This window comes from Neolamprologus multifasciatus, chromosome 23, assembly GCF_963576455.1.
Source record: "Neolamprologus multifasciatus chromosome 23, fNeoMul1.2, whole genome shotgun sequence".
NCBI lineage: Eukaryota > Metazoa > Chordata > Actinopteri > Cichliformes > Cichlidae > Neolamprologus > Neolamprologus multifasciatus.
In genome coordinates this window covers 20,047,669-20,074,566 of record NC_140460.1, presented here as the reverse complement: position 1 = coordinate 20,074,566, position 26,898 = coordinate 20,047,669, and the positions used below count along the sequence as shown (strand labels likewise).

The following is a 26,898-nucleotide window of genomic DNA, read 5'->3' as shown; positions in this document are numbered from 1 at the left end:
CGCAAGGTGCCGTGCTTCTCTTGGGTCACCACTGATTCTCTGCCACCGTCAGAGAGGTGGGGGTGGATTTAACAAGCGCCTCTCGTTCGTCATTAAACACCACTTCTTGTCTGATCCATCCGGTCCGGACTGGAGGGGGGCTCCTTGCTAGGGGGGCTGCCGAGGCCTCTGACAGTGGTCGCTCTTGTTTCAGGCACATTGGCGAACGGGCAGAGCCAATCAGAGTCCGAGTGTTGGGCCACTTCAGCGCCGCTTTAAGGGATTAGTGTTGCTTTGTTTCCATTGTATGTTTGAGGGATTTGGGAGGTTTATTATCCCAAATAATCCCACTCGTGTTGATGAGATCGCTTACACGCACACTTCATTTTACTTGCTTTGTGTTTTGTGCTCTAAGTGTTGTCCCATGTGTTTGTTTGCTGTCAGTGGGCCTGCTTGGTCAATTAAAAATGCATGTAATTACATTTTTAAAATGCTTTCTCTGGTTTAAACAGTTGTAAAATGTCTGAATACTCGTACGAATAAAAATGGGTTTGAGATTCATGTGACTTCAACACAAAGTTTGAATGCTGCCTTGTGTTTGTCAGGACTACATGCAGAACGTCCATGGGAAGGAGATCGACCTGCTCAGGACCACGGTGAAGGTGCCGGGGAAGAGGCCACCACGCGCCGTGTCCACCTGCGCCGCCATGCCGAGCCCCAAAACCAACGGCCTGACGAAGGACATGAGTAGCCTGCAGCTCGGACAGACGTCAGGTGAGGCCTGCAAACTGACACCTGAGAGCGTCTGTATCAGTCCTTCAAACCTTTAAACCATAGGTATAAGGGAGGTAATCTTTGTCACACCCCTCCTCCTCTGTGATTGGACGGCAATGATTTACCTGAAATTCAACATTTTTTTTTACTGCTGAACACCCGTTTAGAGTAATCAGAATTCATCATCTAGAAGTGCATGCTCTAGCATAATTACTTATAAGGAATTTACCAGGATGCATTTAAAGCTTCAGGTTTTCAAAATAAAAGTTTTCTATTTAGTATATTGCAACTTGTGTTTTCAAAAATATTCACTCCTGCTATCAAACATCCAATCAGGAAGTCCATTTGTTATAGTTCAAAGTAACAAGTCTTTACGTCAATTTTCATGTGGATATCCAGGTTTAATGGTTCATTTGTGAAATTATTATTAATCACTGTAATTAAGTAAGATACCTGTTTAAACTCCATGTTCATGTGTTTAGATGTCTCATTTTATTATAAACATCCAAATATTCTATTTCTTGTAAAATGATACCATAACAACAATAGGTTTTCACATTTGTCCTACTGTTATTGGGAGAATGATTAAAACTGAGATTTCTATTAAGACAAACTAACATAAAGAAAAAGAAATTCGCATTTATTTTCTAAAAGTGCCTTTTAAAGGTTTAAGTGTAACTGTGAGCGTTCACACGTAGAAACCAACAATGTGTTTAGAGGTAAAAGTGTTGTGTTAAATAACGGAAAAACTGAATCAGCGTTATTTAAATTATGTAATAAAATGAGCAGAAATATGAAAACATAAAGGAGTGAACATGAAGTCTCGCCTCCACTCAGCAGCGATTAGCCCGTCATCAACACACTTGTTTCCTAATTGTGCTTCTAATCGCCGCTCTCGCTCTGACATCATAAACACGAGCGTTGTTTTGTTCGTTCTGAGTCAATAAAGATTGATTGAAAGGAGGAGGGAAAAAATCTGCAGTTCAGCCTCGAAGCAAACGTGTCTTATCACCTGAAGGAAGACGTCGTAAAACAAAAGGTGGAGCATAATCCTGCGTGTCACACACACACATAAAAGCAGCGCTTATGAGGCTTAAATCTCTCTCTCACACACAAACACACACACACACACACACACACGCAGGAGGCCCGAGCTAATAGCATGAATATTCAGTGAGCTGTACTCCATGTACTAATTATTGTCATGAATATTAATGCAATCAGAGTCCTGGCTCCATTCAGCCAGCACCAAGAAATGAGCTGTAATGAGAGGATGAGGAGGAGGAGGGTGGGGGTGACTCACCCTGCTGCTGGACCACACAGCCTCTCACCGACTCAAGGGTTTGATTTAAGCAGCCGGCTCGTGAGAGGCTGCCTTTTATGGCTCCCTCGTGTTTCTGTGTGAAGTAAATGAGAGTGTGCGTGCACGCCAAGGAAGGAAGAGCAGGTCTGCAGATCATCTGTGCCATGCTCGGGACGTTTGAAGCTTAAATAGCAGCACGGGCTTTAAATGTGATTCTCTGGTCATGAGAAACATGCTCAAGTGTCAGTTTTCTTCAGTCAGCTGGTTAAAATGATCAGAATGCCGCGCTAACTGTACATGGAGCCCGTAGTTACTGCTCCCAGCCTGTAGAGGGGAGCGTGACAAATTCAATCCAAAAACTCCACTTCCTCCAGTGATGGAGTCCACAAACAAAAGGACAGCTATGTCCATCTTTGTATATTCAGTGTATGGTGCTATCGGCAGGCTTCCTGTCATTGTCCAATCAGAGGAAAGAGAGCTGTTACGGAGGAAGTTTCTTAAAGAGAAGCTAACGCAGCTTTTCTCACAGAAGTTATGAGTGATAAGTGAACACTGCAGATATCTGAGTCTTCCTTATATGCCGCATTGACGTCTCCACTTTGTGTTTCAGGCTCGGTGACTAGCAGCTCGTCGGTGTCGCAGATGGCGAGCGGCGTCAGCTTGGTGTCCTTCAACAGCCGCGGCACGGAGGGGATGCACCAGCGCTCGTACTCCGTCTCCAGCGCCGATCAGTGGACCGAGGCCACCGTCATCGCCAACTCTGGAGTCAGCACAGGTCAGTGACCGGCACGCTCACGCAGAGTCATGTGATCCTGAGTTAAAGCGCAGGCCAGGCCACACAAGAAGCTACACAGCTGGGACTGAATGCCCCAGCATGGAGCTACGCGAGGGGGACTATCATTTGTCTCCCATTGATCCAGCTGCCAGACCTCTAATACTGCCTTAACTGTTTGTCAAGCTAATGGACTGTCTGTGTGTGTATGTTGGTGTGTGTGTCTGTGTGTGTATATAGGTGTGTAGGACTTAAAGTGCCAGTATTAACCAAACACACACGCAGAGCAGGAAGCTGAGACTGACAGCTGTCAGGCTGTGTATGAGCCTGATGTTAAGCTTGAGTGGCAGCTCCTTCTCTGGGGCCTCCAGCCTTCCTCAAATAACGTTTAAAGCTGTGAAACGCTCTCAATGGGCTCCCAGGGGCAACACAAACACACAGTTTCTATAGGTGTAAGGGCACTCCTTTAAGGTCCCTGTGGATCCTTAAAAGGTACTTTATGCAAGAGTAAGATATTAATTAACCTTAAAAATGGTGATGAAGTCATGAATCCTTCTGTCAGAGATCTGAGAAATGTTACAGATCTTACAGCAATATTTGAAATCTAAAAAAAATAATTGGGACAAACGAGTAGTCAAGACTTACATGTCGAGGCCAAATAGTAGGAAATAATTGTAGATAAGAAAAAAATGAGAAAAACAAAGATATTACATATTAAATAAGCTAATGAAAAAATAAGTAGTAATATAACATCTTAAAAATACAGAAAGGAAATTAAAAACAGAAGTAAATAAACTGAGCATGTTAAATAAATTGGAGGAAATACTGCAAATTCAATAATTTCCGAAATACTCCTTTGTTTATATTTTATTAGGTGGGGTCTGCCCTCCACAGATCAACTGTCAGAGTTAATAATAACTAGCAAAGCTGCTTAAAACATTTGTGTTAAACAGTGCAAAGAACTTAAAAGAAAATAAATAAAATTCTGCAATAAATAAATACTAAAATTAAGATTAAACTCATGAAAAAAAATTCAGTTTCTGCTTCTTCTTTGAGTTTTATTAGGCACACAGGTGCTTTGCCGCCACCTTCTGGAGCATAAAACAAAGAAAAGTTTGTAGTCTTTGGACCAGCTGCTTCTTCTTCTGTGGTGGTTTGTGTGGTCTGAGCAGCTGGTGTTTAAACTGTTGATGAGAGAAAATACACCACAGAAAAACAATCAGAGTTGGACTGAGAGAGAGAGTGCAGCAGGATGAGGTGGTTGTGGGGGTGGGGGCAGCGGTGGTGGGGTTTGACGTGGATGGAGCGCGGCTTGCAGATGGGAGGGCCGTTAATCCACGGCGGTTAATTGCGCGCTCGGGGATGGCATCTTGTCAGCAGAGATAAGTTGTCACATTTTCCACTTGAGCTGAGACTAAACGATTGTAAAATAAGTTATGGCCGTCCTTGGGGCTGTCTGCCGTTCGGGGATGCGGCGGCCAGCAAGCGCTCGACAAGATACGTTTGTGTGTGTGTGTGTGTGTGGTGTGCACACGTGTTTCCATCTGCACACACAGATACACACCGCGCCCGTGTCAGTGTGGCCGCCGCGCCGTGATATTGATGGAAGCTGAATGTTATTTTATTCTGCCGCTAGTCACAGCTGTCAGCAGCCGGCATGAAGAGTGGAGGGCAGAGAGATAGAGAGAGAGAGACTCCACTCACTGTGCTGATAGCCTCGCTCGCCCACAGGTCTGAGCCTGCATGACTGGAACGGGATTCAGTATAGTTTACTTTAATCCATTTGGACCCCGTCAGTGGTGATTCTGGATATTATTTATACGTATTTATACATTTACTGTTCTGCTTATAAAATAGAACAGTCGAGGTGTGAGGTTTTGCGCTCAGATTTACTCAGCTTCTGTTCTGTGCCAAAGAGTTTTGCCACCATGCATATTAAGGTCATTAGTGAAGTATCAAAGATAACTGTGCAGCAGGATCAAGAGCTGAAGCCAGAGTCAGAATGAAGAGCAGGGAGTCCTGTATCTGATGGCCTGGACCTCACACAATCCTGATTGCAATATCAGCAGTGTGAAATTACAGGAAGAGACAAAAGACTCCAGTTTAATCCCACTGATGAAGCAATTCCTCCATAACCTGTAAGTCAACTTCAAAACCAGGTCCAGAGTCCAAAATTAGGCTCACAACTAACCCCAGAAGTTATTAAAAATAACAACCTCAAAAGCTTCCAAACCAATACCAAACCAAATTTAAAATCATACCCAAACCTAAGTTAACCCAATGGAAAATCTATTTTGAAAGTAGTTTTAAACCAGTTTAAAAGTCCCAATATTCCCATTATCAAATGTAAGAAATAAGTCTGGTGTAACATGAAGAAACCAAGACCCTGAGACTAATTTAGAGAACTGTGACAAGCCCTCGAAGATGTTAAAGGCAGTGTTTAAAAAAAACCCCAAAAAACGCTGAGGTCAAACCAAAATGAAACCAGTCAAAAACTTAATCCAGAACCAGCTTAAAACCTGTCCAAAGTTCTCAGCAGATAAAACAAGAAAAGCCACTTGAGTATTAAACTTACAACTATCTCAAATTATCTCTGAATGTTTTTCTCCACAACCATAAATTTCCCCTTTTAAGACACTGCAGAAAAAGATGGGTGCCTCGATCTATCCTCCACCCACCAAAAAGCTCTTTGGTCTTTAGAAAGCAAAACCCCCAAGTAGTTCTGTTTAGTTATATTTGGCATCAGTCTACAGCAACAGTTATTTTACTGATGGGTAAAGATCCTGCAGTATTATAGTGAGAGAAGCCCATTGATCACTTGTGAGCAGTATGGCAACAGTGTTCTATTTGTGATTTTATTTGGTTAAATTTGCAGACACAGGCCTGGGAGACTCCGTCTGCTCCAGTCCCAGCATCTCCAGCACCACCAGTCCAAAGATGGAGCCGCCTCCATCGCCGCACGCCAACCGCAAGAAGCACCGGCGGAAGAAGAGCACCAGTAACTTCAAAGCCGACGGCCTCTCTGGTACTGCGGAAGGTAACGCCATCTCCCCTCCCCCTCACCTCACACTTTCCCCGCCTAGTTCTTTAAAAAAATACAAATGAAAACATCATCTTTAAAACTGACCTGACCTTTATTTTCTAGTTTTCAAATCTTAAATCCCACTATCTTTGTAAAGTTTGTGTGTTGATGCTATAAGAAAACCCTGAAACTTTGTTCATAGTGACATTAGTAGATGTTATTTGGGACCTAGGCTGGGAAACGCAGTCATGTGATTGTCTGAGATTTTCGACCTCCTCAATGAGGAAAGGATCTCTCCATCCTGTCATTCTCTCAGCCCTTCATCTCTTCACCCTGTTCGGTCTTCCTCTTCTCTGTAAAGTCTGTGGATCAATGAGTGTGTACACAGCACAGCAGTAACTCCATATTAGTGAATCCAACAACAGCTGAAAAACCTGCTTTCATATTAATACTGCAGACATTAAACATAAAAAGCATTGTCTTTGGTAATAATTCAGCTACAGATAACCTGATGAAGCTAAAGTTGATCAGAACAAATCTCAAAGACAGTTACAAAAAGCCAATTAGAGACCTGGTTACTAACTAATGGCTAACTTTGGTAACCCTGTTTATGGTTATGTGACAGGTTGGTGTCATTTAAGTGCATGGAGACATCCGCCATTTGGCGATCATTGTTGGACAGTTAGAGGAGCAATTCCTTCAGCTAGATTGATTTGTATGAAGTTAATGTTTGGACTTGGGTTAGATTCAATGTTGAAATTTGTTATTATGTTTAAAGATTTTTGATTTATTGTGGGGTTTTTGTTTTTTTTTTTTGGGGGGGGGGGGGTTGTTTTGTTTTGTTTATAATAGTCAGTAGAACAAGTGAATTAGCTTGAGTCCCGTTCAGGGACCGTTCAGCAGTTGTAGCCGCATGTGTTGCTATACACCTGTCAGGCAAAGTGGCATTGCCCCTTTCAAACTTTAAGCCTTAATACAATTAAAACCGGTAAATTATTTTAAAAATTCACCATCCAGTTATTATGAAGGAGGAATGTAGCCATAGAACCCCCAAACAATTTTTGTAGCAGGCTGTAAACATGCGTGTTTCTGCTGTGAACATGTGGACATCTTATAATGTGAGACTGATTCACTTTTGGAGGCGGCCTCAAGTGGACATTAGAGGAACTGCAGGTTTTTGTACTTTGTTTTTAAGCCTTGGAGTTTGGAGCCCACTTTCTTTTTCTCACAGACTTTCTTTGTATACGTCAGTATCTGAAACTTGGGCCATGCTTAATATAAATATCATATACTGTAGTATTATGTTCATGACAAGAAGAACAATAATATGTCTTCTTTATTGATCAAGGAAACTGAATGCAAGAAAGCTCTAAAGTAAGCCTTTTACATTGTGGTTTAATGGGTTGTATTCAGTTTAGGAAAAGTTGCGGGGAAAAGCTGATCGTTTCTGCTGAGAGACTGGATCCAATATTAATTTGTTTAGCAGCGTCATATGGTAAATGGCCTGCATTTGTATAGCGCTTTTCTAGTCCTTAAGGACCCCAAAGCGCTTTACACTACATTCAGTCATTCACCCATTCACACTCACATTCACACACTGGCGATGGCAAGCTACATTGTAGCCACAGCTGCCCTGGGGCGCACTGACAGAGGCGAGGCTGCCGGACACAGGCGCCACCGGGCCCTCTGACCACCACCAGTAGGCAAACATGGGGTTAGTATCTTGCCCAAGGATATTTGGCATGCAGTCTATCGAAACCACGACCTTCGACCACCGACCTTCTGATTAGTGGCTGACCTGCTCTGCCACCTGAGCTACAGCCACCTATACACTTGATATAACACTTGAGCTATATCAAGTGTTTCACACTAAACACAGCAGAAGAAAATTCTTAGTATTAATAAAGTGGCTGGCGTAAAGGAAAAAAAAGAATATAATATGGATTAATTCATAAATAAAAACCACAAAATAAACTTAAATATATACATTAGAAAAATCTGCTAAACATCAACCTGTGTGTGTTTCTTTCTGTTCTGTTTCTGCACCACACATCTATGACCTCCGCCCGCTGCTGTATCCTGATTGGCTGATTCCATCCTAAATTCCTCCTCAGTTTATCACCATTATTGATGTTTTTGTGATAATTATCGAGATCTTTTATCACACACGCACACACACGCAGTAGCTCGTTGAACAGATGTGGCGCAGCAGCAGATGTGTAATGTTCGTCCCTCCATCAGTGAGGTATCAAGCAGCTGACAGGACAAGTGGCTGTCTAAGTGACGGATTGACGCTGCATCTGCCTTCATCTCTGCTCATTTCCATCCCTTTATTTTCCTTTATTTCCTCACATCCACCCTCAATGCTTCCTTTTTCGTTTTCAGTCTCCCCTCCTTGTTCTTGTCCTCATTTCCATCTTCTCCTCTAATCTTGTTCCTCGTTGTTTTGTCTCATCTGTTTCATTCCTCCTTCACTCTGTTTTCCTTATGCTTTACTCCTCCTCCTCCTTTTTTCCCCCTCTGTGAGCGTTTTATTATCACTTCCTCTGACCGCCACTCGTTATCAGACGCTTCCCGACTCCCTCATCTCGCCCCCACATTAGTCAGCCAGAGAGGCTTAAGTGAAATATTATAAATAATCCAGTGTATTGAAATCTTTTATCAGCTGTGTCACTTTCATTATTCAATAAGCGATTAGTAACAGTCTTCCCAATTTAGCCATTAAGCACTGAGCGTGCTCGGCCGGCCGCCGGCTCACCGCCTGTCACGCCGGGCGGGCGGGTGAAGTATCTTCATGTCAGAGCAAGGCCTGGCGTAATTCATGAGGGGGAACCGCCCTCTGCGGCTGAGCTCCCCCAGGTAGGACCACACCAACACACACACTCAGAGATTCTCACCCTTAGCTTGCTGCACCAGTGGAAGTTCCTGGTGGTGATGGTGATACCTCTACCCACCAGTATCTTTTGTTTCAGATGGGGCTTTTTGTGACCTCTGGCCAGACTAATGTGCGTGACTTTTTAATGACTCACTGACCTGCAGCTCCACCGTTTTCACCTGGATTTGAACTTCATGGCTCATGAGGATGTTTTACTACCGTTCTGACGCATTTCAGTAGACTTGTAGTCAAGAGCGCCTAATCCGAGACCAAGACAAGACCAAGACCAGAGGGTATCGAGACCAAGACAAGACCAAGACCAGAGGGTATCGAGACCAAGACAAGACCAAGACCAGAGGGTATCGAGACCAAGACAAGACCAAGACCAAGACCGAGACGAGACGAGACCAAGACCAAGACCGAGACAAAAAAAGTCTTTAAACTGCAGCCAGATGCTGCTTCGTTTACGGGTCTCGGGCATATTTATGTGTTTTTGCTTTCGCACAGCCCTCCTCACCGCTGTCTACTGTCTCACTCACTCACTGAAAGGACTGACGCATGCTCCACTTGACTGTTGCGTCTCTCACCCTCTCTGTTTTTCACATAATGATATTATCCTATATCCTCGCATGTGATTGGCCACAATATGGAGGGATTGGAGCGTAGCTGAGCCACTGTGTGAGAGCTGAGCAGCCAAAGGAAATTAAGTGGGGGTAGAAATGACTGAAAGATTATTAGGCTCTGTTTTGAGCTTTGTTCAAAAAAGAATGACTTCATATGTATATATATATATATATATATATATATATATATATATATATATATAGTTTTTTAATTAAGCAGCAAGGCAGAACAAAGTCGGGCCTGTATCAAGACACAGGGACTAAACCCCAATTCAACCAGACCCAGAACTGATCCAGAATTAAAACAGGACTACAACAGTAACCAAGACAGAACCAGAATCAGAACTAGATGATAGCAGCACTAAAAATCATCTTAGACCTGCACTACACTTATTTTTTAATTCTACCAAAGTACACTATTTAGATTCTGAAAAGTTTATATAATTATTCAGCCTTATTGAGCAAACAAGCCTGCATAACTTAATAAATATAGAATTTTAAAAGTAACAAACGCTATCTAAAAAGATACAATAGGTACGAGATACATGTTCTGATGAGTTTTTGGCAAACAACCATTTGACTAACTTGTGTGTCTCACCTGCTCTTGTTCCATCTCTGTTCTGTCGTCATTTTCGTCGTCTCTCTCCCTCTCTGTTCCTCTCTCTCCCTCTTTGTGCTGACAATCAAGCCAAACACAAATATACAGTGGAAACCAGATATTTACATACTCTTCAGATAAAAACACAAACACTTTTTAATTGTAACATCAAATCAGACTAAATATTTATTTTTTTAGATTGATAAATATAAAAAACATATTTGTTAACTTTAAGAGTAAAGAGAGAAACTGTCTGTATTTCTTAATTGTAAATGGCACCAAATTGTATTCAAAATTGAGCCACACTTATGGAGCTCCACAATTCTTTTCCAGAATTCTTTTCCAGGTGTTTTGGTTGACATCTCTTGATTTTTCAAAGAAACTTTCCCATTTCAAAGAAACAGGCTCTGTGTTTTGCCTTATATGCATCCACAGCTGTGCCACCAATTTACCCACATGGACTCTACTAACCAATCAGAAGCTTCTTAAGCTCAGAATGGAATCATCTGGAGTTTTCTTAATTAATCTTAATTAACAATAAACTTAGTGTATATGTACTCCTACATTTGATGAAAGTGATTAAAATAGACAGCTCCCTCTTTTTATTCTGACATTTAACTAATTCAAAAGACATTGCAACATTTATTTATCTAAAACAAAAGTTTACTCTAAATTGATGTTTAACAGTAAAAAAAAGGTTTTATGTTTTCTCCCTAAAGTGTATGTAAATATCTGGTTTCAACTGTGAATATACTGCTGTGTATTGAAATTCCTCTTGTTTTGCATAGATATACTGAACATACAACAACAACATACAAAGCATAATATATAAAATAACATCTACCTGAGTTTTTTCTTTGAAAGAAGCTCCTTATGTCCATTGTTGTGTTCATCAGTACACAACTGAAACCGATTTAGAGAGTTTGTTTAGCCGTGGAGGGTAACAACTGAAAATATGAGATGTAAGCTAAGACTCTCTTAAAAAAATCAGCATTGTCGTTCGGCTTTTTATTTATCCATTTGTTGATTCACTCGAAGAGTAAGTAACGCAACCAAGTGATCAGTTTGATATCAATCTTTTGTGATACACCGTCATATTTACATTATTAGTTCAGTACGAATGATTTCCGTTGGTACCTGGTCAAACTTAAGCTCTCCTCTGCAGCAAACTCGCAGGCAGCAGCTTCTCCCCCCTCGCTCACATGGGTGCTGTGCTCAGTCGCCTAGTGCCAAAGCTTGGATCATACCAAAATCAGGGGGAATTTAGGACGGTGCGCTCTGTGCTTCGTGTGTTGTTTTTGTTTTATACAGTTGTCAGTCAGGCATCTAACAAACAAATTACACTCCAAAAAACCCCATGCTTCAGAAAAAATGACCCGGGCTTAAGCCCAGTAAGACACCCCCCGCTCCGCTGATGGTTGACTCCAAATCTCCCGAACACTATGTCGATTTGAGAGCGCAAGACCGAGACAGTGAGACCAAGACCGAGACCAAGACAAAAGTCCGTCGAGACCAAGACCGAGACCAAGACAAAAGTCCGTCGAGACCAAGACCGAGACCAAGACAAAAGTCCGTCGAGACCAAGACGAGACCAAGACCACGTAAAAGTGGTCTCGAGACCGGTCTCGAGACCAAGACCGGTCTCGAGACATCCAACTCTACATTTCAGTCATCTGTTTTGACCAAGTCTTGGTTTTATTGGTGTATTGACTGGGACTTGTCAGATTCATGAAGATGTTTTTTAAAGGTATTCTTGTGTGTCATCTTTGGTATAGTTCTGGTTCATCCATTGATTCTGACTTCTGTCACGCTTACATTTGGACTAAACCCATGGGATAGGATGGGATAAACCCATGAATGGGTTTTGATCTTCACTTATCTTGATTTTTAAGGGCATTTTTTTAGTGTGTAGCATTTGATCTAGTTTAGTTTAATTAATGCATTCATAGTTTATTGGGTTGGGATTTATGATAGTTGTTTCAGTTTTCTGTTTTAACTTGGTCTTGGTTTTGTTGGTTTTATAGGTGTACTGACAAGGACTTACCAAGTTCACGTCGGTGTTTCTACTCTGATATTTTGGATTTTTGGATCAAACTACGACTTCTTTTGTGCCGTTCTTGCTCATTAGCAGTACTTTGGTTTGTTTTGTTGTTCACAATGCTTTTTTGATTCAGACTTGGTGTTGGCTTATTGTCTTTGGTAGAGTTCTTGTTCATCTATTGATTTTTGTTGTTGTTTTTTTTATATGTGGTGGTTTGGGTTTTTTTGGTTTAGTTCTAGTTTGATTAGTTCAATTTAATGTGTTTCATCGGGGTTAATTGCAAATTACTTTTACTTTTTTTTACTTTTAGCCTTCAGCTTTAACATTCTTAGTTTTGTTAGTTCTATCCTTGGTATGTCAAGTTTATATGCATGTTTTGACTTATTTTGGTTTTAACTTTTATTCTGAACATTTTAGCTCAAATGTAGCTCTTCATTTTTACTTGTGGTGGTCTTTGAATTAGTCCTCTACATTATACATGCTTCACTTAGGCATAGCACACATTTTCACTGCTATGCAGATGACACCCAACTTCTAGCCATAAAGTCAGATAACACACAGCGATTTGTTAAAATGCAAGAATGTCTTACATACATAAAGCTCCTCACACACAAGGTCTTGAATAATCAGGGCCCATCTTATCTTAATGACTTCATAGTACTGTGTGACCCCAATAGAGTGCTTCACTCTCACATTGCAGGCCTACTTGTTGTTCCTAGAGTATTTAAAAGTAGAATGGGAGGCAGAGCCTTCAGTTTTCAGGCCCCTCTTCTTTGGAACCAGCTTCCAGTTTGGATTCAGGAGACGCACACTATCTCTACTTTTAAATTAGGCTTAACACTTTCCTTTTTGCTAAAGCATATGGTTAGGGTTGGATCAGGTGACCCTGAATCCTCCCTTAATTATGCTATAATAGGTCTAGGCTTCTGGGGGATTCCTATGATGTGTGAAGTATTTCTTCTTCAGTCACCTTTTTCACTCAATATGTGTTTATACACCTCTCAGCATTTAATTATTAGTTATTATTCATCTCTGGCTCTCTTCCACACCATGTCTTTGACCAATCTTCTTCTCCTTACCACCAACTGGTCATGGCAGTTGGCCATCCTCACAATAAGAGCATGAGTGGATCTGCAGCCCGTAAACACCTGTCTCAGGTAAACCGCTGCTGATCACAGCCTCGACACCGGGCTGCCATTTGAGCTTTGAAAGTTGACCTGAGTCTCTTTCGTTCAGCTTCAAAAGTTCGAAGATTCAGCTTCAAAAGTTTGAAGCTGAATCTGTGGCCACATTCCTGAAGTTTAAGTTGAGAAACGGTGGCTTTGATTCCTCACACGGAAAGCTGCTCACAGCTGATGTTTAAGGTGTGTGCGCGCGTCTCAGATCACATTCGTGTGTGACGGTGTCTCAGCTGAAGAGCTTCACCTCATTGTTGTCAGGTGGTCGGTGCACCTGCAGCACGCCGCTCTCTGACTGCTTCATCAAGGCAATTCCTTTAAAGTCGCAGCTTAATCAGGAAGGTGGGCTCCGCCCTCCGTCACAGGTCAATTAGGGTCAGAGGGGGTCAAACAGAAGGGAAACAAAGAGGGCCTCTGTGGAGGAAAGACCAGGTGGTCCTGCAGTTACCTGTCAGTCACTTTGTTTTAGTCTCTCTCCCTCTGACACAAGTTTATATAGTTTACACAAACATGTTCTTGTGTTGTAAAGCGCTATATAAATAAATTTTACTTTACTTACTTACTTATGTTTAAGCTTTTTCAGACAGGTTGGTGAGAAACATTTACAAGATTTTTTTAAATGAGACGCACAAAATACAAAGACTATTGTCAGTGCTGGATAGATCTGCTGATGTTTTAACCTTTTCTCCAGTATACAACATGAAGAGTAACAAACTGTTCAAATAAACTTCAAAGAGTTCAAAGATCAAATTAAACATCGACATAGCCTGTACACTCACTACAGCTATAGCCTGTACATACTAATACTATATTCATAACATACCTTCATACCGTTTATATTGTAACATCAGAAAGTGAGAAAATGAAGAAAACAAAAGCAACAAGTTTTCACAAACTTCCACTAATGTACGATTTTTGAGATCAGCGAGCTCCAGAGAAACTCTTGCTGCTGGTTCCTCCTTAGATCCCTGATCCCTGAGGAGATGATCCAGCAGGCTTATCATTTATCAGGTTTAAACCATGAGTCGACTTAGAGGCAAATAATCTCTGAGTTAGACTGAGAGGAAAAACACTTCAGGTCCCCCTGCTTTGAAAAAAAGCTCATACTGGAGTAACAGGCTGGATATTCATGTAGGTTCTACCTGTTAACGTGAGTCGTGGCACATGGATGTGAGTGTAGTGACAGTTTTAACTGAGTCCCATCACTTCGTGGTGTCTTATATCATGAAGCTGCTTCTGCCTCTTGACTCATTTTTTAGCTTTTGTTTTTTATCTCAGATCCATGACTCTGTTCTCTGCTTCAGCCTCTCTGCCCGCGCTCTCGGGGCTCCAACCTGTGACCTTTTTAACACGACCCTGATTCATTCCCTCCATCACTCGCCTCGCCTCCTGTGGCAGATTGAGAAAACAAAGCGGACTAACATTTAAAGTGTCAGCCGCGGCTGTATTTCATCCTCTGCAAATGTTGCTTTGGTGGCAAATGCTCGCAGTAGCCCCAGGGGGGAGTGAATATTACAGAGTTTGCAGAGGTCAAAGTTCACAGAGCTCAAACCTGTGGAAGAATCAGAGCTACAAAGGAGCTACAGAATCATGTTAAAGTTCAGCGTTTTTATCGTCCCATCATTTGTTGGCACTTAGGTTTGATTTAATGATCAAAAATCACATTATCACAGTTTCGTACCATATTTTTTGAAGAATGTTGCCTTTATATTCTGCTAAAGGTGATTAATTAAAATAATTAATCATATCTATGAAATAAGAGATTATACCGAAAACTGTCTAATGCAATTTCAAAGTTTAAGTTGACTTTTGTTTTATTCTATCCAACCAGCAGCTCACACTTCTAAAAAGGAAATAAAAGTTCAAACCTTACACATCACACACTGATATTTCACTCTAAATTGCCCACAAATAAGTTTTCTTACTTTCTTGGTTATCTTTTAATGTGAAAATCTCCAGGAAGTGTTGAGTTGTAGCTCAACAGCAGTTTTTTTTTAGGCTCTTGTTGTTTGACTTTCAGTGGGTTTAAAGTGTCATGAGTATTTTTAGTTTAGTTATTTTTTTTATCAGATAAATGTGAGCAGAAACTTTTTGATTGACATCTTTTGATTTTTTCCAAGTTCTATTTTTTTATTTGTAGTGGATTAAAGAGGTACTTTGTTGATCTTTCACGGACTTCCATCCCTTCATTGTGCTTATTGGCCCCTCCCACTTCAGCACCGAGCCACACCCCCTCCATAGCATCCTCTGCACTGCTGGTTTTGACACCTGTCTCTCTCTTTCTCTCCCTCTTCCCCTTTACTGTCTATGTCTTATATTTGTTGTCTCATTCCTAAAATCTGGCCTCACCTCTCCTTTGGTCCTGCATGTTTCATTTCTCATTCATTCCTCTTCTCTTGTCCCTTGTCTCCTTTGTTCCTGTTCGGATCGCCTGTTATCTCTTCTTCATTCCTCTATCATACCCACTTGACCTGCTTTTGTTATTCCTTCATTCCTTCTTCAATCTTCCTTTGGGTCCCCATTTGATCTTCCTTCATACCCACATTATTCCTGTTTCCTTCCTCGCTGCCGTCTTTTCTCTCTCTTCCTGCCGTCGGGGGATGCAGCCAAACGTAAAGCTTGGAAACTAAATCGCGTCTCTAGCCTTCGCAGCATTTACACCAACAGTCTGCAGAACTCAGAAGGTAAAAAAAAAAAAAACTGCTGTGGTGGGACGGACAGACCCCCAACTGACCTCCACCCTGACCCTCCCACCACTGCAGAGTTGGAGTCCCCTGTGCTGGAGATTTGTGCTTTTGATTCCAGGAATGAATGAGTTGGTGATTTGCAGAAAAAGATGATGAAACTGGGTTTGAGTCACTTACATGTTTAAGCAAGAAGCACTGAGACACTTTTATAACATGAAGGCTAATTCTTTAATGAATCATCAACTTCGATCAAAGAGGGAAAATTAGTTATTAGTAATATTTATAGTATTAGTATTATACTAGTATAATATATAGTAATATTAAATTATACACCTTTTCTTTCTTTTTTTTAACCAAAATTAAGGTCAGTACAGAGTTTAACACTCATCATGGACCATAACTTGAAAGTGAGCTGCTAGCTGAGCTATAAACTGAACATGGATTGGTTACTTCTGAAAAAAAAAAACTGATATAGTTTTAAAAGAAACTAAATATGTTGCTGTAAATTTTATGGACTTATGACTCACATAGTCAGTTTTAAAGTATTTGCAGGCAGTATGGGATGTTTGCCCGACTTGGACTCATAGTTAACCTTCCTGTCCACTTTATATCCATGTACAACATGTTGGAATTGCCATTTTAAATCTTTTTCACCACCTCTTGCTATCTTAATCAATGTGAGAGTAATGCAGTATCGTCCATGGGGGGAAAAATATATTTCTCTAACTTTATAAACCACACAGAGATATTTTCAACCTGCAGTTTGGATGTGTTTCACCTCTAAAGAGTGCTTAGAGTCTTTTTGCTGCAAATCATCCAGTCAGTTCTTTCTCGGTGTATCCATCTGTGTTTGGTCCAGTGGAGAAAGCATCTGTCTTTCCCTTCCCCTGTATTTCTTTGCCCCACCTGCCTCACCTGTGAGGACACAGCCAACCAAACACCCCCACCCTGGAAGCATGGGCTGTACAGGTGATGATACACCACAATGTGATGTGCGTTTTGTGCGATAGTGTTCCCGAGCATCTTCTGGTGTGATTTCCTCTTTCATGAAGTATCTGCTGTGGTTCGGTTGCTCTCCGTCTTCTGCTCAAGAGCAAAAAAAATAAAAACACAGAGCCACATATTTCTTTCTCTGAGCGACTTCTGAACAATCGGCTGCAATATTTTCCAGGTTATTAATGTTGTAAAAGGCTGCGAATAATATGGGGAGTAATGACCTGTGTCGCAAAGCAATACTGTGTGCGGTGACATTTAAGGCTTTTAATTTGTGTTTCCCGAGGCCCCCTTTTGTCTCCCTCACGCCTCCCCTCTCATTGCACCTCCCGTCCTCCACTCTCAAACACACACACACCTCCCGCTGAGCCTCGACACCTCACACCCCGGATGGATGATAGGCTTGTATGCATGTCCTGCCCCCCACCCCCACCCACCCTCTGCCAATCCCCACCTCCTCCCCCTCTTCCTGCCGCCATTCCTCCCTGCGTCTTGTAAATGCTGTATATTTGGTTTGTTCTTTTCTGCCGTTAAAGGTTGCCAGTGTCAGAGTTCACAAATTGCCTCGGCACCACCTCTCTCCGCGCGAATGTCACCCACAGTAGCCGAGAGCGGTGGCAGTAATTACCCGCACAGCGCGGCGTGGTCGGCGTCCGCGTTTGTGTGTGTTTGTGCCCTCGTGCATACATTTAGACACACGCAGCAGCGAATGGAGAAAGAAAAACACAGGCCGAACAGGGCAAGAAAAGAAATCAGGGGGAGTTTTTTGAAGATTTCCTCAGAGGATTTAAAATCTCTTTTTATAGCTTAAAGTCACATTTTGTTTCATTTCCAATCTGAATGAGCAAATTAAACTGTCAACACAAAGACACCATTTTCTAGAAAGTTCTTCAAAAAATAAGCTTGATTGTTTTCGCCTTCAAAGTTTGGGGTTTAAAGTAACTTTGACAGCTAAATGGTCCTTAAATTAGTTAGAAAAATTAGAAATTACCCAATCCAATGTGCTTGGAAGATCCAGGATGATCTACAGCAATGTTACCTATGAACGTGCGATGAAAGAGCTTTAGTTATTTTTAGTGAAATGAACTACTACTGTAAAAAGTCTGAAATAAAGTTGAGGAAAGTAAATTCTTAAAAATTGTTTCCACATGCAGCACTTACTCATCAACACGATCATCACGTATGTGAATCTGGCATTTTCTTACTTTTAGCTCCGTATTTGGTCTCCTCCACTTCCTGAGGAAAATATCTGGCCTTTTATCTGCTACATGCTGCATGTTCTGCGACAGCTTTGGACATATTTTGTTCTTGATTTGTTTTTAGACACTTAGCATTATTTTTTGTGACGATTTATCAACTTGTCTCTTTTTACACTTTCTAGTCATACAGTGGTCCCTCGTTTATCGCGGGAGTTACGTTCTAAAAATAACCCACGATAAGTGAAATCTGCGAAGTAGCCAACTTTATTTTTTATAATTATTATAGATGTATAAGGTTGTAAAACCCCTCACTACACACTTTATACACTTTTCTCAGACAGGCATGAACATTTTCACACTTTTCTCTGTTGTTTAAAGACTCTCAAAGTTTAAAACTTGTAGAAAAATAACTCCAGTATTATAGAATGAAACCAAAGGCACCTGCAGGTGACGACGTTTCATCGACTTTCTTGTGTTTGTTGGGGTGAAAACTTACAAACACACAGTACAGCACTTCAGAGTCACACTGCTAGCGATCGAAGATTTATGTAAATTTGACAAGCTGAACGCATTCTGTACTGTACAGGAGGCACGGCACAAGATTTATTGACGTTGGTCTACAACCAATCAGGACGCAGAACACAATGCGCTGTTTAAAAAAAAAAAAAAAAAAAAAGCATCTAAAATTGCACCAAAAAAAATCAACAAAACAAAATTAACACAATTTTGTGTTAATTTTTTGGACATTTTGTTATTTTTACCTTTTTTTTTGAGAACATTTTTATGACACTTAAGTAATATTACATATTTATTAACATTTACTAACACTAACAGCAATTTCTTTGTATTTTACAGCAATTTTAGTTGTAGTTCAGAGATTTTTATCATCTTTTTCCAATTTATGTTGTCATTTTATTCCTATTGCTTTTTTCATAAAATTCTCAAAATTATTTCTCGGGGAGTTTATTCCAAACTAATATAAAATAATGTTATTATTTTATTGATATTTTCTTATATTTTTAAAACTTGTTATATTTTATCCTTTTTTAGAAGACAATGTGAACATTGAACACTTTTATTATCCTCTGCCCCTCGGCCCGTTTGCAAATTGAAGCTGCACATTCTCAGCATTAATTAAGCTTCATTAATGTTAAAGGTAATTAATTTTAGTCCTTGCACTTACATTTTACTTCTAGCTCCTCACCCTAGATATAAAGCAGCTAAAAGCTCCACGTTTCATATTTGACCTATTGAATATAGTTTCCATTTCTAGTTTCTATCATAATATAATCCAGTGAATATTTTTTGGTCTCCACCTCCTTCTGAGCTCTGACATCCTGTTTCTTTTAGCTGTTCGCTGCTCAGAGAACTAAAACTATGGGCTAAAAGAGACTAAAAAGCTCCACAGAGTCATTTTTCTCATTAGTGTTGCTGCTGAGGTCCAGGCAGGGGTTTCATAGTAAAAGTGGGAGTGGTTCTTTTCCCCCCTGATTTTATTCATTAGCAGGCTTAGTGCGTTGTGTCAGCGTGCAGCATTTAAATCCAGAAACACCGTTTAATTTACGCTGCAGAGAGGCAGAGCCTTTCTGGATTGTTGGTTTCCATAATTGTCAAGCAGCCTCCACCCCTCCCCTTCCCCCTGAAAACAGAGAATCATGGGAATTTAATTATGATGGGATTCCGGCTCTTGACCCTGCAGGGCTGAGGCGGTGCTTGATGGGTGAGCCGTCATTTAGAACGAAGAGGCACCCGGTGTTCACCCAGGAGCCCGAACACACTCTCTCCCTGCATTATGTACAGTTTGCCCTTCATCAGACACACGTTCATACGCAGAGCTTCGACTTCCTCTGGTCTGAAGATAGTTTGATGATGGTAGCACCCGCTCTGAAGTCACGCAGTGTCCCCGTAAATCATGAAGTCTGACCAAGGGCAGCAACGGATGCTCCTAAAATAAAACTCATGCTTTTTATGCAATCAAGTTAATAATCAAAGGTCAATAAGCTCCACGCTATGAATCAGGATCGAGCACCGTGTGAAACTCTGGATGTGTTTCTACTTTTTTTAGTGAAATTATTTTAGGTGCTTTATCTTCAATATTTTTCGTGATAATCTGGGGCCTTTTTTTTTTTTTCCTGCTTTTTGGGACAATTCTTCTTCTTAGACACCAAAATAATTTTTTTCCATAAAATATATTTATATTAATGTATCTTTTAAAGAAAAGTAAAAAAGTTATTTTATTTTGACACTTTTTTCTGTCATTTTGTTTTTAAATTCTTTCAATTTTTTTATTTTTCCAATTTTTTGTATTTTTAAAAATTATTATTTTTTATATTTTTTAGAAATATTAGTTTGACCAGTGTTTTCTTCCTCTTTGTATATAATTTTACAGATTTTGTTTATTAATGTTTATTAATATAAAGTAACTGGAATTTTTTCTTCAGATTTTATTTATATTTTTCAAACAGTTTTCAGACATTTGTGGGGTGAATTTTTCTTTCCTTTAGCTGCTTTTTGAACATTTTATTATTCTCGACTCATTTTCAGTTTGGACCTGCAGGTTTTAATTAGGCTTCATTAATGTTAATGTTGATTAATTCGGTCGCTTCCTCTAAAAACTTATTTCTGGATCCTTGCCCAAAAACATCACCTGGAAAAAAGCAGCTTGAAGCTCCACTTTGGTAAAAATGTCCAGCTTTTTTCCACTGTGAGAAAACCTTTTATTAAATATTTTCCTTCACAGTTTGTCCCTCTCGTTTCACTGCTTTCATGAGAAAAGTTCAGTCTCATCATTGTTTCTCTGAATCTCTGCGCTCAGCGGCTGGTTTACTGCACAGATCGGTTTAACCTTGATCCGTTAGCCGGCCCTTGTAAACAGTAGTTTTAATTAACGTGAGCTCATCAGACTCAGGCCGTCAGCCGCCTGCAGCAGCTCACAGATGAAAACGATCCTCGGTTATCTCTAGTAGAGAAACTTTGGAGAGCAAAGGTGTTTTCAATCTCTTCATCTGGAAGTGCGGGGCTTTCTCAGCCTGCCGTTCGCCTCGGGGCGCTTCCTTCCATCCTTACCTTCCGTCCTTCCTCTCCTCGGACAAGGCCATTGATTATCCAGAGCAGAGCCGGAGGGGAGCTTCGGCTCTGCTGCTCTGAGACGATCCCAATTAGCCAAATGACTGGAGTTGAGGAGGAGCAAATGGTCGTTCCCTGGCGGGCCGGCCGTGACCGCTCTCCGACTGATTAAACCCCTCATCATCATCATCTTCTTCTTCTGCTGCCGCCGCTTGTCATGAACGACTGCTTCCAGAAACCCTCGCCCGTGTTGTGAGTGATTACCGAGCTCACTGCTGAGATTTTGTCTGAGCCCGACCCCGCGCAGGTTTGGATGGAGGAAAGCATTTCCGGGTCACACCAGCAGAGACGGCGGAATCCTGGGAATTATCAGGCATGCTGGAGGCCATCCTTTGATTAAGTGATTACCCGGTGTCGCCTCCTCTTCCCTGCTGATCGGGGTTAATTGTAAACAGAAGCTGCTTGTAGTCTGATCTGCTGTGGTGATGATACTCAGCCCCCCTCCCATCCCGTCTGTGCACCCTAACGGTTTCCAAATGTGGCCGACATGTCAACGAACAAATGTGAACATCTGTGGCGAGGCATGGAAGCAGTCGTACAGAAACAGAGGTTTTTCATCTCCACGAGGTTTACTCAGAAATCGAATCAAATTTTAACGCCGAGTTCCCATTACTGACTTTTCTAACGGTTTCTACTCACCTCATAACATTTAGGATTTTCTGTTTGCTCATGTTTGCTAAAAACTGCAGCTGGAAACATAAAGATGGAGATCTGAGGAAGACTCCAGCATGCAGCTGGAATCTCACCTCATAAGTCATCTGAAGTTTGAAAAAAGCTTTGAAGAGCTAAAAAGTGGATCTTTTAGTCTTTGAACTCAAGAATTAATTCATGTTTATTTAACAGGAAGTGAAAATTGGTGAAGGTTTTCAAATCTAGTCTGAATATCCTGTTTATTCTAACAGTCGATACGTATTGATGTGGCTCAGTCTGTTAGATCAGTTACTGTTTTAAAGATCAGCTGGAGAGGTCTGTTGGTTACCGCTCATTTCTGGTATTTTATGTAGTTTAGCTGTAATTTCTTTTCAATTTTTGTGACATTTTTTGAGGTTTTTATACATTTTATTGCAGTAAATCCCATTAGAACTGTCTCAGTGTGGAGACTTTATTTGAATTTACTAAAATGTGATTTTGAGTGAACTGTCCCATTAATGTGTGACTCTGCAGACATGTTGTCAAACCTCGCTGGTGCTGCTTTAAAAAGTGTCCTCGACCCTGAATCCAAACACACACAACAGGCTCGCACATACTTGATGTAATTGGCTCCTGATTGTCCCATTAACCTCTGAGGGGGTTCTGTGTAACCGATCCATATGCCCCCCCCCCTCCCCCCTCTCCAGCTGGCCCTGATTGTAATGACTGGCCTCTCCTGCTGACATGTCTGCAGAGAAGAGGGCAGGATGGTCCAGGGACCCTTAATTTGGGTGATATCCTGGCTACAGGGGGAGGGGTCATGTAGGTCAGTAGAACAGGTGTCCTGTCAAACAATGGGAGAGAGAGTTGGTCGTTACAGCCCTCAGCTGAGCATCCACACTTTCTTCTTATTTTTAAATTCTGCTTGGCGACTGTTTGATGACGAAGCTTTTGAATCAAAATGGTCAGAGTAAGGTCAGGATGTGTTTTCATCTCTCCCTCTCTCTCTCTGACAGAACAAGAGGAGAACTTTGAGTTTACCATCGTGTCGCTGACGGGGCAGACGTGGCACTTTGAAGCCACTTCCTACGAGGAGCGAGATGCCTGGGTTCAGGTCATCGAGAGCCAGATCCTGGCGAGTCTGCAGTCCTGCGAGAGCAGCAAGAACAAGGTAAGCCGAGTTCTCCTGGAGCCTTTCAGTCTCTTCATCGCATCATTTTCACATTTGTCCACATCAGGACCAACAAACATGCGAAATCGCCCTTTAATGCACACAAACACACACACGCGCGTTCACTCACATAATTAGAAAATAGCAATTACTGTAGCTCACATTGAGCCTCAGCATTGCCATTTTCCACCTGCAGCAGGCGGCTGCGTCTCATTCGAGGCCTGATGTGTTTACGCCTCAGGCTCTCAGCCTTTTTATTGCTCTCCCACCCAAAAAGAAAGAAGAAAAAAAAAAGACGCTGGCCCCCCCTCCCTTCACCAATTCCATTTGTGTATCGTGTTGTTCCTTCACTCTCCGACATTGATGCTCATAACCCAAAACAGCAGCGACTCACATATGCTCAATGTTTTAAACATTTTTAGCCTAATTGAGAGACAGTGCTGTCAAGAACACAAGAGGTTGATCAGTGTTTAAATCCTATTTTTTTTCTCCCTCAAACTGTAAAGTAAACATATATTCAAGAAAAGAAGTGAGCCAGAACTGTTTTTTTTTTTCTTCTTTGTTTCAGTCTCGTCTGACAAGCCAGACAGAGGCAATGGCTCTGCAGTCGATCCGAAGCATTCGAGGGAACGGTCGCTGTGCCGACTGCGATGCACCGAGTGAGTACAAACCACCCACAGTGTCAACAAAACCTTCACTAACACAACCATTACCCTTCAGTTTACTTCCTAAAAATAAATCATCAGACTGGTCAAGAAAGATTCTTAGGGTTCACGCAAGAATGCCTTCTGAGTATCTTCTTAATGGTCAGAGTTAAACTAGACTGAAAGGATTAATTATGTGTAAATGTGACACCATCCAAGAATGGGTCCAGTTATTTCAAGGGGTTGCATAATTTAAGTCCAATTCCTGAAACTCCCTCCATCCTTTAGGTTGTTGTGCAGGATTGTCAGCCTCTCACTGTCCAACTTAGGCTACGTTCACACTGCAGGTCTTAATGCTCAATTCCGATTTTTTGATCAAATCCGATTTTTTTTGTCAGCTTGTTCACACTACAAATAAAATGTGACAGCAAATGCGATCTAGTGTGAACGCTCAAAGCGGCCGCATGCGCAAAAGAAGACTTCACACACAACGCGCTCTGTTTAGACCCAAACCAAACAGTATTGTTTGACTGGTGGCCCTAAATATAAAGACTTGTTTCAGACTTTGTTTCCCAATTTTGCTTTAAGTTATTTTGTTATTTTGTTATTTACATATGGCCTAATAATTATCCTTATTGCTGTTTTAGAGAGGAGCGGTGCTTCAAAGGATAGTTGCAGATTTCTGTCAGAATCTGCAACTATCTATGTACTATGTACTTATACAGTACAAATAAAATGTTCACGTTTCTCCGACGTTGTCTTCTCAACACTTTCACTAACATCTACACGGGATGACCAGGAAGCGTTCACGATGTCTTTTCCGGCGCTGATAATTGGCCTCTGTCTTGTGTCAGTGACGTAAAAGATGAATTTAATGCGACATGACCATTCAAACAGCAGTCGCTTTCTAAAACATCAGATATGTATCGGATTCAGTACCACATACGAAAGTGACCCAGATCAGATTTGAAAATATCGGATTTGTGCCGTTCACACTGTCATACCATGATCGCATATGGGTCGCATAGGGTCAAAAAAGTTGGATTTGATGCGCTTTCGTCTGCAGTGTGAACGTAGCCTTAGAGATGCGATCTCTCCCAGCAAGCAGGCCAACATTGTGAGCTTTTCTCAGATCATAATTCTTGCAAATGCTCTTTTTGGCAACTTTTGAGACAATAGGAAGGACGAATACAGTAATGCCTATATTCTTTCTTTATCACGTCACATTTAAACCAAAACCAAAAGAAAGAACTTAAGATATAAAATGATGGAGGTCATTTCCAGTTTTGTCCATTTGTTCCCAAATTAGATTTTTTTCAGATTTCAGTTATTAGAGACCAAGAAGGTTTGTAATGATGACCAAGGTCTAAAATTCTTCTAGCCTTGTTAGCCACCTTCTACGTACAAATAAAGAGCAATGATTGTCCGGTGCTGGCTTTTACCAACTGTTTAAATTTCATGTCTTGATCTTCCTCTGCAAACACAGTTTAAATAGATAAACTTCCTCATTGACCTTTAAAATAAAGGTTGTTTATCCAGAATTCTTACTTTTTAGGAACCCTTTTAATAATCTTTGTTTGTTATAACATATCAAACAATTAAACCGAAATTCTTTTTTTCCCCCAAAAAGGGTATATTGTCTTTAATAGAGTGAACTTGTCTCCTTCAGACCCGGACTGGGCAAGTCTGAATCTTGGGGCCCTGATCTGCATTGAGTGCTCGGGAATCCACAGGAACCTGGGCACTCACCTGTCCAGGGTTCGCTCTCTAGACCTGGATGAGTGGCCGCTGGAGCTCATCAAGGTGATGTCGGCCATTGGCAACGAGCTGGCCAACAGCGTGTGGGAGGCCAACGCTCAGGGACGCCTTAAACCTGGACCGGACGCCAGCAGGTAGGAAATGTAGAAAACATCTAAGGAAAAGAGTTTGGCTCCACTGGGAGGTTAGAATTGAAAGTGTAGTCTGAAGAAAGGACGAGATTCTAAAGATGGGTGTGGTTGTTTCTGGTGCAGCAGGAAGTGACAGGATTACATCGAAGCTACAGGGAATAATTTCTCATAATCTCTCATCTCTCAGGTTAGGGCAGCAGCCCTGACGTTGCTTATTGGTTGGAAATGCTACTGTTTTTAAATAAATAGTGAATAGACGAGGACCCAAACATGAGCCTTGTGGAACGCCATTTCTAAAACTGTCTCCAAGAGAGAAGACATTCAGCAAAAACTTTGCTTCCTATAAAGTGAGTCACTGTTGTGTTAGATCTTAGATCTCATTTTTTGTATATTGAAAGTTGGATATCAGTGCAGTGCTGCCAGCTGCAGGCAGGGAGCAGGGTTCACACTGAGTGTGTTGATATTGACAGAAATGTCACACAATAAAAAGCCCACCTCTGTGTGTGCACTGTCTTGTAGACTACAGGGGATAGTAACAAATCGGTGAACTTCAGCGTGGCGTTGGTGTTGATCAGCATGTACCTGCATGTTTGTGTGTGTGCGTGTGTGCGTGCATCCTGTGTAATTATCGGATGCTCCATCCCTGGGAAGCCAGCAGCCATCATCACAAATTAGAGCTGACTGCCATCCGCATGAAGATCGACTTCCCCGTCCTCCCCCCCTCCACTCGCCCCCCTGACGCTCATTAGTCAACAGAAGCACTTTATAATTACTCCCCTCCAACACACACTGATGCACACTCACTTATACATACACAAACATTTTTATCCTACATGCACCGAGACAAAACAAATACATGTAAACAAATGAATATTACAAGCGGTGTTCCTTTAGTGAGTCCAGCTATCCGAAATATCTTCAACATGCCAACTCAAGCAGCACAACAACTGTATGAAAACTGTACACACAGCTATACTTTCTGCTGTACTTTTTTAGTGCTTGTGTCACTTATTACACATCCTCTTAACAAAGGTTTAAACGTGTCAGACTTAATTAATTTCAGAGAAAATATAAATTCCTGATTGTGGACCCATCATCCTAATCAATTAAACATAAATTGAGCTGAAACTGCAATGCAATCACAGTAACAAAATTTACAAAGTCCATATTTTCAGCTAGCAGAGAAACTTGAAGGATTTTATTCTTGATTACATTTATCCTTAACTAGTTTATGGTTTGGGTTTTTTTCTGCTAAAAACAAAAGCAGACAAAAATATTCATGCAAGATCTTCACAGCCTAGTAATAAGACTTGAATCTCAGATTAATGTGCATGAGAAATCAAAGTTTCAGTATAAAAACAATGTAAACGTACTTACAATAATTTTTAAATAAC

General features: G+C 41.2%; 1 protein-coding gene across 8 annotated transcripts in view; it reads left to right on the top strand.

Annotated features, from left to right (window-relative positions):
- The window catches only part of agap1 (ArfGAP with GTPase domain, ankyrin repeat and PH domain 1), a 186,048-nt gene that overhangs the window by 136,485 nt on the left and 22,665 nt on the right, over positions 1–26,898 (top strand). For 3 of the 8 annotated variants that reach the window (XM_085152089.1, XM_085152085.1, XM_085152086.1), the window contains 7 exons: positions 585–753; positions 2,667–2,831; positions 5,704–5,865; positions 15,772–15,849; positions 22,817–22,971; positions 23,540–23,630; positions 25,285–25,507. In XM_085152089.1, coding sequence (XP_085008215.1) covers positions 585–753; positions 2,667–2,831; positions 5,704–5,865; positions 15,772–15,849; positions 22,817–22,971; positions 23,540–23,630; positions 25,285–25,507 — 1,043 coding nt within the window. The remainder of the gene's footprint in view (positions 1–584; positions 754–2,666; positions 2,832–5,703; positions 5,866–15,771; positions 15,850–22,816; positions 22,972–23,539; positions 23,631–25,284; positions 25,508–26,898) is intronic. The other 5 variants (XM_085152093.1, XM_085152092.1, XM_085152090.1 and 2 more) reach the window with 3 other exon arrangements.